Here is a 13,808-nt window from a genome sequence, read left to right on the forward strand (position 1 = left end):
CTCACACTAAGAAAATCACTATGGTAAAAACATGCTTAATCTCAGACCTAAATGTATTACTAGACTATATAAACTCCTTGAAGACAAGGATCTTTCTAGATTGTCCTCATTCATGGATCCCAAGTTTCTAGAACAGTGAATGGCACAACATAGGTTCTCACATATTTATTAATATACCCTAAAAAGATACATATAAGAGTGAATTGATATGGGAGAGGGTATTTTAAAAAGATGCGGTAAATTAAAAGTCAATTGGAGAGATTCTATAGATATAACCAACTGAAAAGCAAAATAACTTTTTTTTTGGTAGATGCTCACAATAGTTTAAGGTTCCCCATAAATTTAAGGCCATATAACCACCAAACAGAAAGATGTGCCAACTACCTGTAGTCTGCTCCTAGAGAGGCTGCAATCCCATTTAGTTCACTCTGCTTCTTGCTGAGTTTTTTACTAACACAGACTACTACCTTGTGAAGAGGTTTTGGAGCTTCTTCCTGCCCATGGAAAATAAAAGAAACAAATCAACCATTATCGCTTTAAAGGTTTTGTGTAAAACTTACTTGTAATTAGAAATTTAATTCTACCTTTTCTGATTGGGCATCCTTCAGCTGAGGGCTGGCAGAAAGAGCAACAGCATTTCGAGAGCTATTTGCCAAAGCAAGTTTCAAGTTTCTGACAATGACTTCTGAGAGTGGTGTACTCAGTTTTCTTTTCTGCTGGCTGGGACCTCCTGGAGTTTGTAAGACTGCAAGTGCATCCTGCACATATAGAGGGGGAGAGGGAAGAAAGGAAAAGGAGGAGAAAAGGAAAGAGAAAGAAGAGGGGAGAGAAGGGAAATGAGAAATAGAATAAGAGGGGGAAAAAAGAGGTAAAGAGAAAAGGGGAATAATTCTCAATATTAACTGGATTATAGCTTTAACCCCCTCCAGCTTTCCTCCAAACTACACCAAAAGAACGAAATACTACCTGAATCTATACACAATTAAGAAAAAAAAATTTCATAGTGTCCAGCAAAATGGCTCAAAGAGACTAACAAGCTTAACACTTTCAGTAGCGTTTACCGTATTTGCTTGATCTTATAGTTGAAGTTGCAGTTAAAATACCAAAAAAACCAAACAAACAAGCAAACAAACAAACAAAAAAACACAGAGGGAAACAAGCAAGCAAGGATGAATTAAAAAAAAAAGACATGAACTACAAGAAATATTAAAAAGTCAGATTGAGCTGAGAACTGTGAAAAATCTTCAGAGGCACAAATTTTATTCCTATTCCCAGGCCACCCTCAAGTCCCATGTGAGCAGAGGTCACTGCTGTCCAGGACTTGAGCTCATTCTCTTTCCCAGCTGTATAGTCTCCCATGTATATACAGCAGAAGGTATTTAACCAGTACTCACTGATGAATTATTATAACAATCTTTTTCCCATATAACAATGCAGTGAATAACCTTATACACACATTTTGCACATGCAAAAGTAAAGGGAAAATTTAAACAAGATGTATGCACCCACATTGACATTTCCATAAGCAAAAGCATTAATGTTTCCCATGCTTGACAGCACAGTGGTCAAGTAAACAAATTTTTCTTTTTTGCCAATCTGATAGGTTAAAAACATATCTGCATGCTCTTATATGACAAACCTACAGCCAATATAAAGTCAATGGAGAAAAGCTGAAAGCCTTCCTGCTAAAATCTCGAACAAGAAAAGAATGCCCATCCTCACCACTTTTACTCAACAAAGTATTGGAAGTCCTAGCTACAGCAATCAGACCAAAAAAAAAGTATCTAAATTGGAAAAGAAGAGGTATAACTGTCACCATATGCAGATGACATGATATTATATATAGAAAACCTTAAGGACTCCACACAAAAACTATTCCAACTGATCGACAAGTTCAGCAAAGTAGCAGGATATAAGATTAACATTCAGAAATCAGCTGCACTTCTGTACACTAACAATGAAATATTAGAAACAGAATACATAAAAAATACCTTTTAAAATCACACCCCAGGGGAGTCCCTGTTGTGGCACAGCAGAAAAGAATCTGACTAGGAACCATGAGGTTGCAGGTTTGATCTCCGGCCTCACTCAGTGAGTTAAGGATCCAGCGTTGCCAGGAGCTGTGGTGTAGGTTGCAGGCACAGCTCGGATCTGGCATTGCTCTGGCTGTGGTGTAGGCCAGCAGGTGTAACTCCGATTAGACTCCTAGCCTGGGAACCTCCATATGCTGCGGGTGCAGCCCTAAAAAGGACAAAAGGTAAAAAAGTAGAAAATAAAAAATAAAATTGCACCCCCAAAAATTAAATACCTAGGAATCAACTTGACCAAGGAGGTGAAAGACTTATACACTGGGAACTATAAGGCACTAATCAAGGAAACTGAAGAAGATTTAAAGAAATAGATACCCTATTGGAAGAATGGGATTGGAAGAATTAACATCATTAAAATGGCCATACTATCCAAAGCAATATATAGATTTAATTCAATCTCTATCAAGTTACCCATAACATTTTCCACAGAACCAGAACAATCAACATTTATAGGGAACCATAAAAGGACCCAGAACTGTTAAAACCATCCTGAGGAAAAAACAACAAAGCAGGAGGCATCACTCTCCTAAACTTAGACAACATTACAAAGCTATGCTAATCAAGAGAGTGTGGTACTGGTACAAAAAAAGACATATGGATCAATGGAACAGAATAGAGACCTCAGAAATAAATTAAGACACCTACAGTCAATTCAATCTTTGACAAAGGAGGCAAGAATATAAAATAGGAAATAGACAGTCTCTTCAGTAAGTGGTGCTTGGAAAACTGGACAGCCACATGTAAATCAATGAAACTAGAACAGACTCTCACACATGCACAAAAATGAACTCAGAATGTTGCTTAAAGACTTAAATGTAAGACAAGACACCATAAAACTCTTAGAAGAGAACATAGGCAAAATTATCTCTGACATCAACCAGGCAAAATTATCTCTGACATCAACCATACAAACGTTTTCTTAGGTCAGTCTCCTAAGGCAAGAGAAATTAAAAAAAAATAAACCAATGGGACCTAATCAAATTTATAAGCTTTTGCACAGCAAAGGAAACCACTAAAAAAAAAAAAAAAAAAAAGACAACCTGTGGAATAGGAGAAAATGCTTGCAAATGATGCAACTGACAGGGTTTAATCTCCAAATATATAAATAACTCATACAACTCAACAGCAAAAAATAAATAAATAATAATAATCCGATTGAAAAATGGGCAAAAGACCTAAATAGGTATTTCTCCAAAGAAGACATACAGATGGGCAACAGGCACATGAGAAAATGCTCAACATCACTAATTATTAGAGAAATGCAAACCAAAACTTCAGTGAGGTACCACCTCACACCAGTTGGAGGGTGTGGAGAAAAGGGTTCCCTCCTACAGTGTTGATGGGAATGTAAATTGGTACAATCACTATGGAAAACAGTATGGTGGCTCCTCAGAAAACTAAATATAGAAGAACTACCATATGATCTACCAATCCCACTTCTGGGCATATTTCTGGACAAACTTTCATCCAGAAAGATTCACTCATATGTTCACTGCAGCATTATTCACAATAGCCAAGACATGGAAACAACCTAAATGTCCATCAACAGGTGAAGGGATTAAGAAGATGTGGTATATATACACAAAGGAATACTACTCAGCCATAAAAGGAAACAAAATAATGCCATTTGCAGCAACATGGATGGAACTAGAGACTCTAATACTAAGTGAAATAAGTCAGAAAGAGAAAGAAAAATCCAAATATCACTTAAATCTGGAATCTAATATACAGCACAAATGAATCTACCTACAGAAAAGAAACAAACTCATGGACTTGGAGAACAGACTTGTGGTTGCCAAGTGGAGGAAGTGGGATGGATTGGGAGTTTGGGGTTAGTAGATGCAAACTATTACATTTTGAATGGATAAGCAATGAGTTCCTGCTATATAGTATAGGAAACTATATACAATCATTTGTGATTGAACATGATAGAAGATAATATGAGAAAAAGAATATGTGTGTATGTATGTGTGTGTGGTGTGTGACTGGATTACTTTGCTGTAAAGCAGAAATTGACAAAACACTGTAAATCAACTATAATTTTTAAAAAAGAAAGAAAAAAACCTATCTGCATGCTTTAATTTTTCATCCTCTTATACTGAATGAAATTAAACATCTTCATGCATGTATAATATTTCCATTATTTTTGTGACCACTAACTCTTCCTATCCTTTGTTCACTTTCCCACTGAGTTATTAGTCTTTTAAAAATACTCACTTGCATAAATGTATTTATATAAACTTTTATACACACACACACACACACACACACACATGCATGGTGTGTGCCCCAAGCTCTCTACCGTCTCCTCCTGCCAGTCTGAGGCAGCCCAAGCCCAGTACATGGCCCCAGTAGCAGCCCCAGTAGCAGCACTGTGGTTAGGTGGAATGCCTACATCAATAACCTCATGGCAGATGAGACCTGTCAGGACATGGTCATTGTGGGCTATAAAGATTCACCCTCCATCTGGGCCTCCATCCCAGGGGGGAAAAAAAAACCTTCATCAACATCACGTCAGCTGAGGTTGGTGTCCTGGTCAGTAAAGACTGGTCAAGTTTTTTTGTGCATGGGCTAATGCTTGGGGACCAGAAATGTTCTCCGATCTGGGACTCACTGCTGAAGGAAGGGGAATTTACCATGGATCTTCCTACCAAGAGCACAGGCTCAGCCCCCACCTTCAATACGACTGCCACCATGACTGCCAAGATGCTAGTCTTGCTGATGGGCAAGGAAGGTGTCCAAGGCGGTATAATCAACAAGAAATATTATGAAATGGCCTCCCACCTGTGGCATTCCCAGTACTGACCTCACCTGTCCCTTCCCCTTCATCACTGCCCACTGCTTCTGCACCCCTCTCCTTTCCCTCCCCAACACATACACCATTTTTATTTTTTGGGCCATTACCCCACACCCTTATTGCTGCCAAAACCACATGGGTTAGGGGGCCAGGGCTGGTGGACAGACACCTCCCCCAACCTATATCCCCTTCCTGAATAAAAATGGTTAGAAAACTGTTTTGGGGGGCTTTTTTTTCCTGAATAAAAAAAAGATTCTATTAAATATATACACACACACACATCCACTATGACATACACATATTTGCTCCCAATTTGTCATTTGTCAAATTTTTGCTATGGAGAATTTTTTTAAAACAAATACTTTTTACTGCACATTTATAAAATCTACATAGTTGAATATAGAGAATTTTTAATGCTGTCAAATTTATACAAATATTTCATTTATTAAAAGGTCTCTCATGAACTGTTCTAATATTTTTAAGCCCTCATTTCTTATATTTAAATATCTGACTCTCTGAAATTCATTCTTAGCTAAGGTTTGAGGTTTCAACCCATTTGTTTTCTCAGACAGCTGCCCAGCTGTCTGAATGCCCCCTTTATCATATAATAAATTTCTTCTACCTACGGGGTGTAACCTTTTGTACAGATTTGATTATTCATGTGACAATAACACACTGCTTCAATTACTACAGCTTTATGTCTTAACAATTAGAAGGGCTAGTGCCTATGCTTAATTATTCTTTTCAAATTTTTATATTGTTTTTGGATCTATATTATCTTTTTAGATCTTTATGATGTTTAAACTTTTTTTTTGAGAACATGGTAAGTCTTTCTATTTGCCAATGATTTTTTTTTAAATTTCTCTTTGCATTTAAAAGGATTCTTCATATGCCAAAGAAATCAGAGCTCCCACACCACATCTACCCACCTTCTGTACCTGTGCCTTGAACACTGCTTCCCTTCTGGTATTTTAGTCCACTGAAACACCAGATTCCCTCTCACCAATTCTCCCGTCATCCACATCACCTACTGCATCCGTCATGCTGGCATACAGTTATTTCTTCCATCTCAAAACAAAACAACTTTTTTTTTTTTTTATCATGCTTTGCCCTAAAGCTAGTACCCCATTCCTTGGTTCCCTTTTACAGCAGACTCCTCAAACATTCTCATGTTTCCATATGAACCCACTAACTTCCACCTCCAATGTTAACATTGTGACATTGTGGTCAATTTTCTGTTTTCACCTTTCTTGACCTTCCAGCAGCATCTGACACAGTTAATCACTCCTTCAATACTTTCTTACTTGGCCTCTAAGATAATCTATAGGCTTTCTCTTTCCTCACTGGTGGGGTCTCAGTTGTTTTCTCCTCTAAATGTGAGCCTCTCTGGGTGTTCCCTGGACCTCTTCTCTTTTCTTCTGCTCTCTTGGCATCTCTTCCCATGTGGCTTTAAATGTTACCTACAAACTCAGACCTCCAAATTTCTTTCTTGAGCCCAGACCATTCACCATTCCACAAACTTCAGGCTTTATGTGTAACTGCCTATGTGACAAAAGTACTTGGATATCTAACAGGCATCTCCAACTTTATGTGTCCAAAATATGAATGCTTGGTCTTTAGGCTTCAATCCTAACAAGTTCTATTAAACTCAGTTAATCAGCAGCTCCACTCTGATCTGTCAGACCAAAAATTTGAAAAAGAAGCCAAGTGCTAAACACTTAAAAACTCACCATTTATGAGGGAAAATTGACTGAGAATGATCAATATCTAGATATATCCATGTAAAACTGTAAGGCTTTAAAGACAGAAGTCCACACAGCTTTCAGGCAAAAAAGATGAAATAACTTACAAAGACAACATAATTAAATTGGCATCAAAATTTTCAAAAACAATACACATAAAAGCAAACTAGCAGTAGAGCAGCATTTTTAGGAAACTCAGGGAAAAAAAAAAATGAAAACTAAGAATAGTACATCCAAACAGTCTGTTAAAGAAGCAAGCTTTTAGAAATACTGTTCACACGTGTCCTTCCTAAGAAATCTACCAGAGGATGAACTACATTCCACCAGAAGATGACAGGCGAAAAAAAGATGACAGGGAAGATGACAACATTAAGATTAAAACAAGGGTGAGGAGTTCCCAGTGTGGCACAGTGGGTAAAGAGTCTGACTTTAGCAGCTTGTGTCACTGTGGAGGGGCAGGTTTTATCTCTGGCCTGGCACAGTAGGTTAAGGGATCTGGTGTTGCCACAGCTATGGCTAGAATTCAATACCTGGCCAGGTAATTCCATATTCTGTGGGTGTGGCCATAAAAAAGGTAATAAAATCAAAAAAAGATAAAAGCAACAGGGTGAGGTCCATGGGTTGAAGAATAAAAGGCAGGAACAGAGTAAGGTTGGAAAAGGTCACTGACTGTACAGAAGCAATAAGCAGGGGTCAAGACCTAATTTAAAACTGACATATATAAAAGGTTAAGGAAGAAGGGGGATTAAAGCACTATAAGAAATATTAATACAAAGGTAACCATGACAATTAAACTCTTTCCTAGATAGCAAAAGAAAAAAAATCTCAAGACAGAAACGATAAGGGACAAAACATAATAAACATACATAAAACATAATCACAAAGTAATTACATTTAAAAGAGACACATGCACCCGCATGTTCATTGCAGCACTATTCACAATAGCCAGGACATGGAAACAACCCAAATGTCCATCGACAGATGATTGGATTCGGAAGAGGTGGTATATATACACAATGGAATCCTACTCAGCCATAAACAAGGATGACATAATGCCATTTGCAGCAACATGGATGGAACTAGAGAATCTCATCCTGAGTGAAATGAGCCAGAAAGACAAAGACAAATACCATATGATATCACTTATAACTGGAATCTAATATCCAGCACAAATGAACATCTCCTCAGAAAAGAAAATCATGGACTTGGAGAAGAGACTTGTGGTTGCCTGATGGGAGGGGGAGGGAGTGGGAGGGATCGGGAGCTTGGGCTTATCAGACACAACTTAGAATAGATTTACAAGGAGATCCTGCTGAATAGCATTGAGAACTATGTCTAGATACTCATGTTGCAACAGAAGAAAGGGTGGGGAAAAACTGTAATTGTGATGTATACATGCAAGGATAACCTGACCCCCTTGCTGTACAGTGGGAAAATTAAAAAAAAAAAAAAAAAACAAAAACAAAGTAATTACAATACAGGGCAGACCTAAGACCAAATATAAGTTGTATTAACTATTTGAACAGGCTTGGAGTTCCCATTGAGGCTCACTGGGTTAAGGATTCAACACTATCTCTGTGAAGATGTGGGTTCAATTCCTGGCGTTGCTCAGTGGGTTAAGGATGCAGCACTGCTGCAAGCTACATCATAGGTTGGAGATGCAGCTCGGATCCAGTGTTGCTATGGCTGTGGTGTAGGCTTTAACTGCAGCTCCGATGTGCCCCCAGCCCAGGAACTACCATACACTGCAGGTGCGACTATTAAAAAAAAAAAAAAAAAAAAAATACATGAATGGGCTTAACTTGCTTAATTGAAAGAAAACTTTTCAAAATAGCTCAAAAAGCAAAGCTCAACTCTGTGCTGTATACAGGAAACCTACTTTAAAACAAAGCAATACAAAAAGGCTAAAATTGAAGTAATGCACAGATTTATAAGGGACATAAAAACAGTAAATAAGAGAGTAAGGATTGAAATCCTGACACCGAAGTAGACTTCAAGTCAAAAAAAAAAAAAAATGAAATAAGACAAAGGACACATTCCAATATACATAATAGTTATGGATACCTATGCACTAAGACAACAATGATCTACTTAAAACAAAATCTGGAGTTTCTGTTGTGGTTCAGCAGTAACAAACCCAGCTAGTATTCACAAAGACTCAGGTTCGATCCCTGGCGCCTTGCTTAGTGGGTTGGGAATCTGGTGTTGCTGTGAGCTGTGGTGTAGGTTGCAGATCCAAGCAGTAGCTTGGATCCCACACTGCTGTTGCTGTGGCATATGCCGGCAGCTGCAGCTCCAATTCGACCCCTAGCCTGGGAACTTTCATAAAGCTGCATCTAAAGCCCCAAAAAAAGCAAAAAGAAAAAAAACCCAACCAACCACATAAAAAAACCCCTCACATCGGAGGCAAAAAAGAAATAGAAACACACTAATATTAGGAAACCTGAAAATGCCATGTAAGAGGGGTTAGATGAACAAAATATAAGAAAGGATATAAAAGATCCAAACAACATAATAAGTAATTCAGATCCTTTATAGAGAGAAAACCCTGAGAATGTATCTTATTATCAAGACATTTTCTCAAAAATCAAGGAATAGTCTCAAAAAACTGATGATACATCAGGGGAAAAAGAAAAGATCAGTAAACTCTGTGAAGTACTATAAACAAGTCTGATCACACAGAAATAAAACTAGACAAAATGAAAAAATGAAATCCTTCCATCTGGAAATTAATGAAAACTCTACATACATTACCTGAATAAAGAGTATATAAGTATCCCTTGTACTATTTTTATTTTGCAGAGAGTACAAGTTAGAAATTATTTCCAAATAAAATATTTTTAAAAATAACACCTCTTGGGAGAACAGGATTAATATGGTGGAATAGAAGGACTGGAGCTCACTTTCTCTCATAAAAAATAACAAAATTATAACCAAATGCTGAACAACCTTCAACCAAATGGACAGCAAACTTTCAAAAAGATATCCTACTCCAGAAGACAAAGAGGGAGGCCACAACAAGAGGTAGAAGGTGTGATTATGCAATATAAGCAACCCCACACCTTCCGGGTGGGAAGCCCCACAGACTAGAAAGTAACAGTACCATAGTGACTCACCTACAAGAGTAAGAGTTCTGACCCCACATCAGGTCCCCAACACCTGGGGATCTGGCACTGGAAGAAAGAGCTCCCAGAGGATCTGGCATTGAAGGCCAGTGGGGCTTGTGTGCAGGAGCTCCAGGGATTGGGGGAAATGGAGACCCCATTCTTGAAAGGCACACACAGACTTTTGTGTGCACTGGGTCCCAGGGCAAAGCAGAGGCTCCATGGGAATCTGGGTTGGACCTGACTGCAGTTCTTGGAGGATCTCCTGGGAAAACAGGGGGTGACTGTGGCTTGTTGTGAGGGAAGGACATTGGAAGCAAAGCTCTCAGGAATATTCATCAGCATGTGTTCCTCTGGAGGTGCCATTTTGGGAAAGTCTGGCCCCACGCATCAGCATTAAGAAGCTGCAGGCCAAACAATAACCCAGGTGCAGAGATGAAGCTTCACCCACCAGAGGGACAGGAATCAGCCCCACCTACCAGTGGGCAGGCACCAGTTCCTCCCATCAGGAAGCCTATAGCAAGCCCCATACCAACTTCAGCCACAAGTGGGGCAGACATTAGAAGTAAGAGAGGCTACAACTCTATTGTCTGCAAAAAGGAGACCACACCAAAAACCTATAAAAATGAAAAGGCACAGAACTATCACTCAGATAAGGGAGCAAGAAAAACCCCAGAAAAACAGCTAAGTGATCTGCAGACTATCAGCCTCCAGGAAAAATACTTTAGACTAATGATGCTGAAGATGATACAAGACACTGGAAATAAACTGGAGGCAAAGACTGATAATGTAGAGCCAACACTGAGCAAAGAAATATAAGATTTAAAACTTAAGCAAACAGAGATGCAAAATACAGTAACTGAAATAAAAAATTCATTAGAAGCAGCCAACATCAGAATACAGGAGGCAGAAGAACGAGTAAGCGAGGTGGAGGAGGGACTAGTGGAAATCACTGATGTGGAAAAGAAAAGAGAAAAAAGATTGAAAAGAACCGAAGACAGTCTCAGAGAACTCTGGGACAACGGTGAACGCACCAACATCCATATATAGGGGTACCAGAAAGAGAAAAGAGACAAAGGGACAGAAAAAATATTCGAAGAGATAATAGCCAAAAACTTACCTAACATGGGAAAGGAACCACTCACTGAAATCCAAGAAGCACAATGAGTACTGTATAAAGTAAATCCAAGGAGGCACACCCTGAGACAGATATTAACCAACTGACCAAAATTAAAGCCAAAGAGAAAATACTAAAAGCAGCTAGGGAAAAGAAACAAATCACATACAAGGGAACCCTGGTAAGGTTATCAGGTGCTTTTTCAGCAGAAACTCTGCAGGCCAGAAGGGAGCAGCATGATATACTTAAAGTGATGAAAGGAAAAAACTTCCAACCAAGATTACTTTATCCAGCAAGGCTCTCCTTCAGATTTGAAGGAGAAATCAAAAGCCTTACAGATAAGCAAAAGCTAAGAGAATTCAGGGCCACTAGACCAGCTTTACAATAAATACTAAAGGAACTTCTCTAGGCAGAAAAGGCCACAGCTAGAAACAAAAATACCACAAATGACAAGGCTCACCAGTAAAGGCATATATACAGTAAAGGTAGGAAATCATCCACACATAAATATGCAACCAAAATCAGGAATCATGAGAAAAGGAGGGTACAAATGCAGGACACTGGAGATGATGCACTTGCAATTAAGAGACCAACAACTTAAAACAATCTTGTATATCTATATAGACTCCTATACCAAAACTTCAGGGTAACTGCAAACCAAAAAACCTACAATTGATACAAATATAAATAAGAAAAATCAACTCAAATACAACACTAAAGATAGTCATCAAACCACAAGAGGAGAGAACAAGAGAAGAAGAAAAGAAAAAAGGGCAACAAAAACTAATCCAAAACAGTTAATAAAATGGCAATAAGAACATACATATCAATAATTACCTTAAATGTAAATGGACTAAACACCCCAAACCAAAAGACACAGACTGGCTGAATGGATACAAAAACAAGTCCATATTCATACTGTCTTCAAGAGATCCACTTCACTTCTAGGGACACATATTAACTGAAAGTGAGAAGATGGAAGAAAATATTCCATGCAAAGAGGAATCAAAAGAAAGCTGGAGTAGCAATACTCAAATTAGACAAAATAGACCTTAAAACAAAGAATATTACAATAGACAAAGAAGGACAGTACAGGAGTTCAAGTCATTGCTCAGTGGTTAATGAATCTGACTAGGAACCATGAAGTTGCAGGTTTGATCCCTGGCCTCACTCAGTGGGTTAAGGATCCTGCATTGCTGTAACTCTGGCGTAGGCCAGTAGCTACAGCTCCAATTAGACCCCTAGCTGGGAACCTCTATAAGCCGCAGGTGAGGCCCTGGAAAAAGACAAAAAAAAAAAAAAAAAAAAAAAAAAAGAAAAAAAGAAGGACAGTACATAATGATCAAAGAACCAATTCAAGAAGAAGATACAGCAATTGTAAATATATATGCGCCCAACATAGGGTCACCTCAATATATAAGGCAACTGCTAACAACCTTAAAAGGAGAAACTGACAACACAATAATTGCAGGGGACTGTAACACCCCACTTACAGCAGTGGACAGATCATCCAGATAGAAAATCAACAAGGAAACACAGACCCTAAAAGAAGCATTTGACCAGATGGACTCTACAGAAATTTATAGGACATTCCAACCCAAAACAGCAGAATACACATTCTTCTCAAGTGCACATGGAACATTCTCTAGGATTGATCATATCTGGGCCACAAATCAAGCCTCAGTAACTTTAAGAAAACTGAAATCATAACAAGCATCTTTTCCAACCACAATGGTATACGACTGGAAACCAACAAGAAAAAACTTCCAAAAACACCAACATGTGGAGACTAAACAAATGCTACTAAACAAGTAATGGATCACTGAAGAAATCAAAGAGGAAATTAAAAACTACCTAGAAGCAAATGACAACAAAGATACACTCCAAAACCTTTGGGATGCAGCAAAAGCAGTTCTAAGAAGGAAGTTTACAGCAATACAAACCTATCTCAGGACACAGTTCAAAAAGCTCAAATAAAAACCTAACTTTACTCCTAAAGCAACTAGAGAGAGAACAGACAAAACCCAAAGTTAGCGGAAGGAAAGAAATCACAAATATCAGAGCAGAAATTGATGAAACAGAAATGAAGAAAACCACAGACTAGATCAATGAAACGAAAAGATGGTTCTTTGAAAAGAGCAACAAAATTGATAAACCCTTAGCCAGACTTATCAACAACAAAAAAAAAGAGGACTCATGGAGTTCCCGTCGTGGCACAGTGGTTAACGAATCCGACTAAAACCATGAGGTTGCGGGTTCGGTCCCTGCCCTTGCTCAGTGGGTTAACGATCCGGCGTTGCCGTGAGCTGTGGTGTAGGTTGCAGATGCGGCTCGGATCCCGCGTTGCTGTGGCTCTGGCGTAGGCTGGTGGCTACAGCTCCGATTCAACCCCTAGCCTGGGAACCTCCATATGCCGCAGGAGCGGCCCAAGAAATAGCAACAACAACAACAACAAAAGACAAAAAGACAAAAAAAAAAAGAGGACTCAAATCAATAAAACTACAAATAAAAAAGGAGAAGTTACAACAGACATCACAGAAATACAAAGGATCATAAGAGCAACTACAAGCAACCATAAGCCAATAAAATGGACGACCTGGAAGAAATGGACAAATTCTTAGAAAAGCACAATCTTCCAAGACTAAACCAAGACAAAATGGTAAAGAAGAACAGACCAATCACAAGTACTGAAATTGAAACTGTGATTAAAAAACTTCCAACAAACCGAAGTCCAGGACCAGATGGCTTCACAGGTGAATTCTATCAAACATCTAGAGAAGAGCTAACACCTATCCTTCTGAAACAATTTCCAAAAACTGCAGAGGAAGGAACACTTCCAAACTCACTCTATGAGGCCACCATCACCTTGATACCAAAACCAGACAACACCACAAAAAAAAAAGAAAGAAAATTATAATGAACATAGACGCAAAAATCCTCAACGAAATACTAGCAAAC

At 38.6% G+C, this 13,808-nt stretch overlaps 1 protein-coding gene and 1 pseudogene across 6 annotated transcripts in view; one reads left to right on the top strand and one right to left on the bottom strand.

Annotated features, from left to right (window-relative positions):
* TOPBP1 (topoisomerase (DNA) II binding protein 1) overlaps positions 1-13,808 on the bottom strand; it is a 78,127-nt gene that overhangs the window by 32,110 nt on the left and 32,209 nt on the right. For all 6 annotated transcript variants that reach the window (XM_021069465.1, XM_021069468.1, XM_021069467.1 and 3 more), the window contains 2 exons: positions 585-758; positions 385-494 (listed from right to left, as the gene is read on the bottom strand). In XM_021069465.1, the coding sequence (XP_020925124.1) occupies positions 385-494; positions 585-758 (284 nt within the window). The remainder of the gene's footprint in view (positions 1-384; positions 495-584; positions 759-13,808) is intronic.
* On the top strand, positions 1,547-5,903 carry LOC100737323 (annotated as a pseudogene).

The sequence above is a fragment of the Sus scrofa genome, chromosome 13, assembly GCF_000003025.6.
Source record: "Sus scrofa isolate TJ Tabasco breed Duroc chromosome 13, Sscrofa11.1, whole genome shotgun sequence".
NCBI lineage: Eukaryota > Metazoa > Chordata > Mammalia > Artiodactyla > Suidae > Sus > Sus scrofa.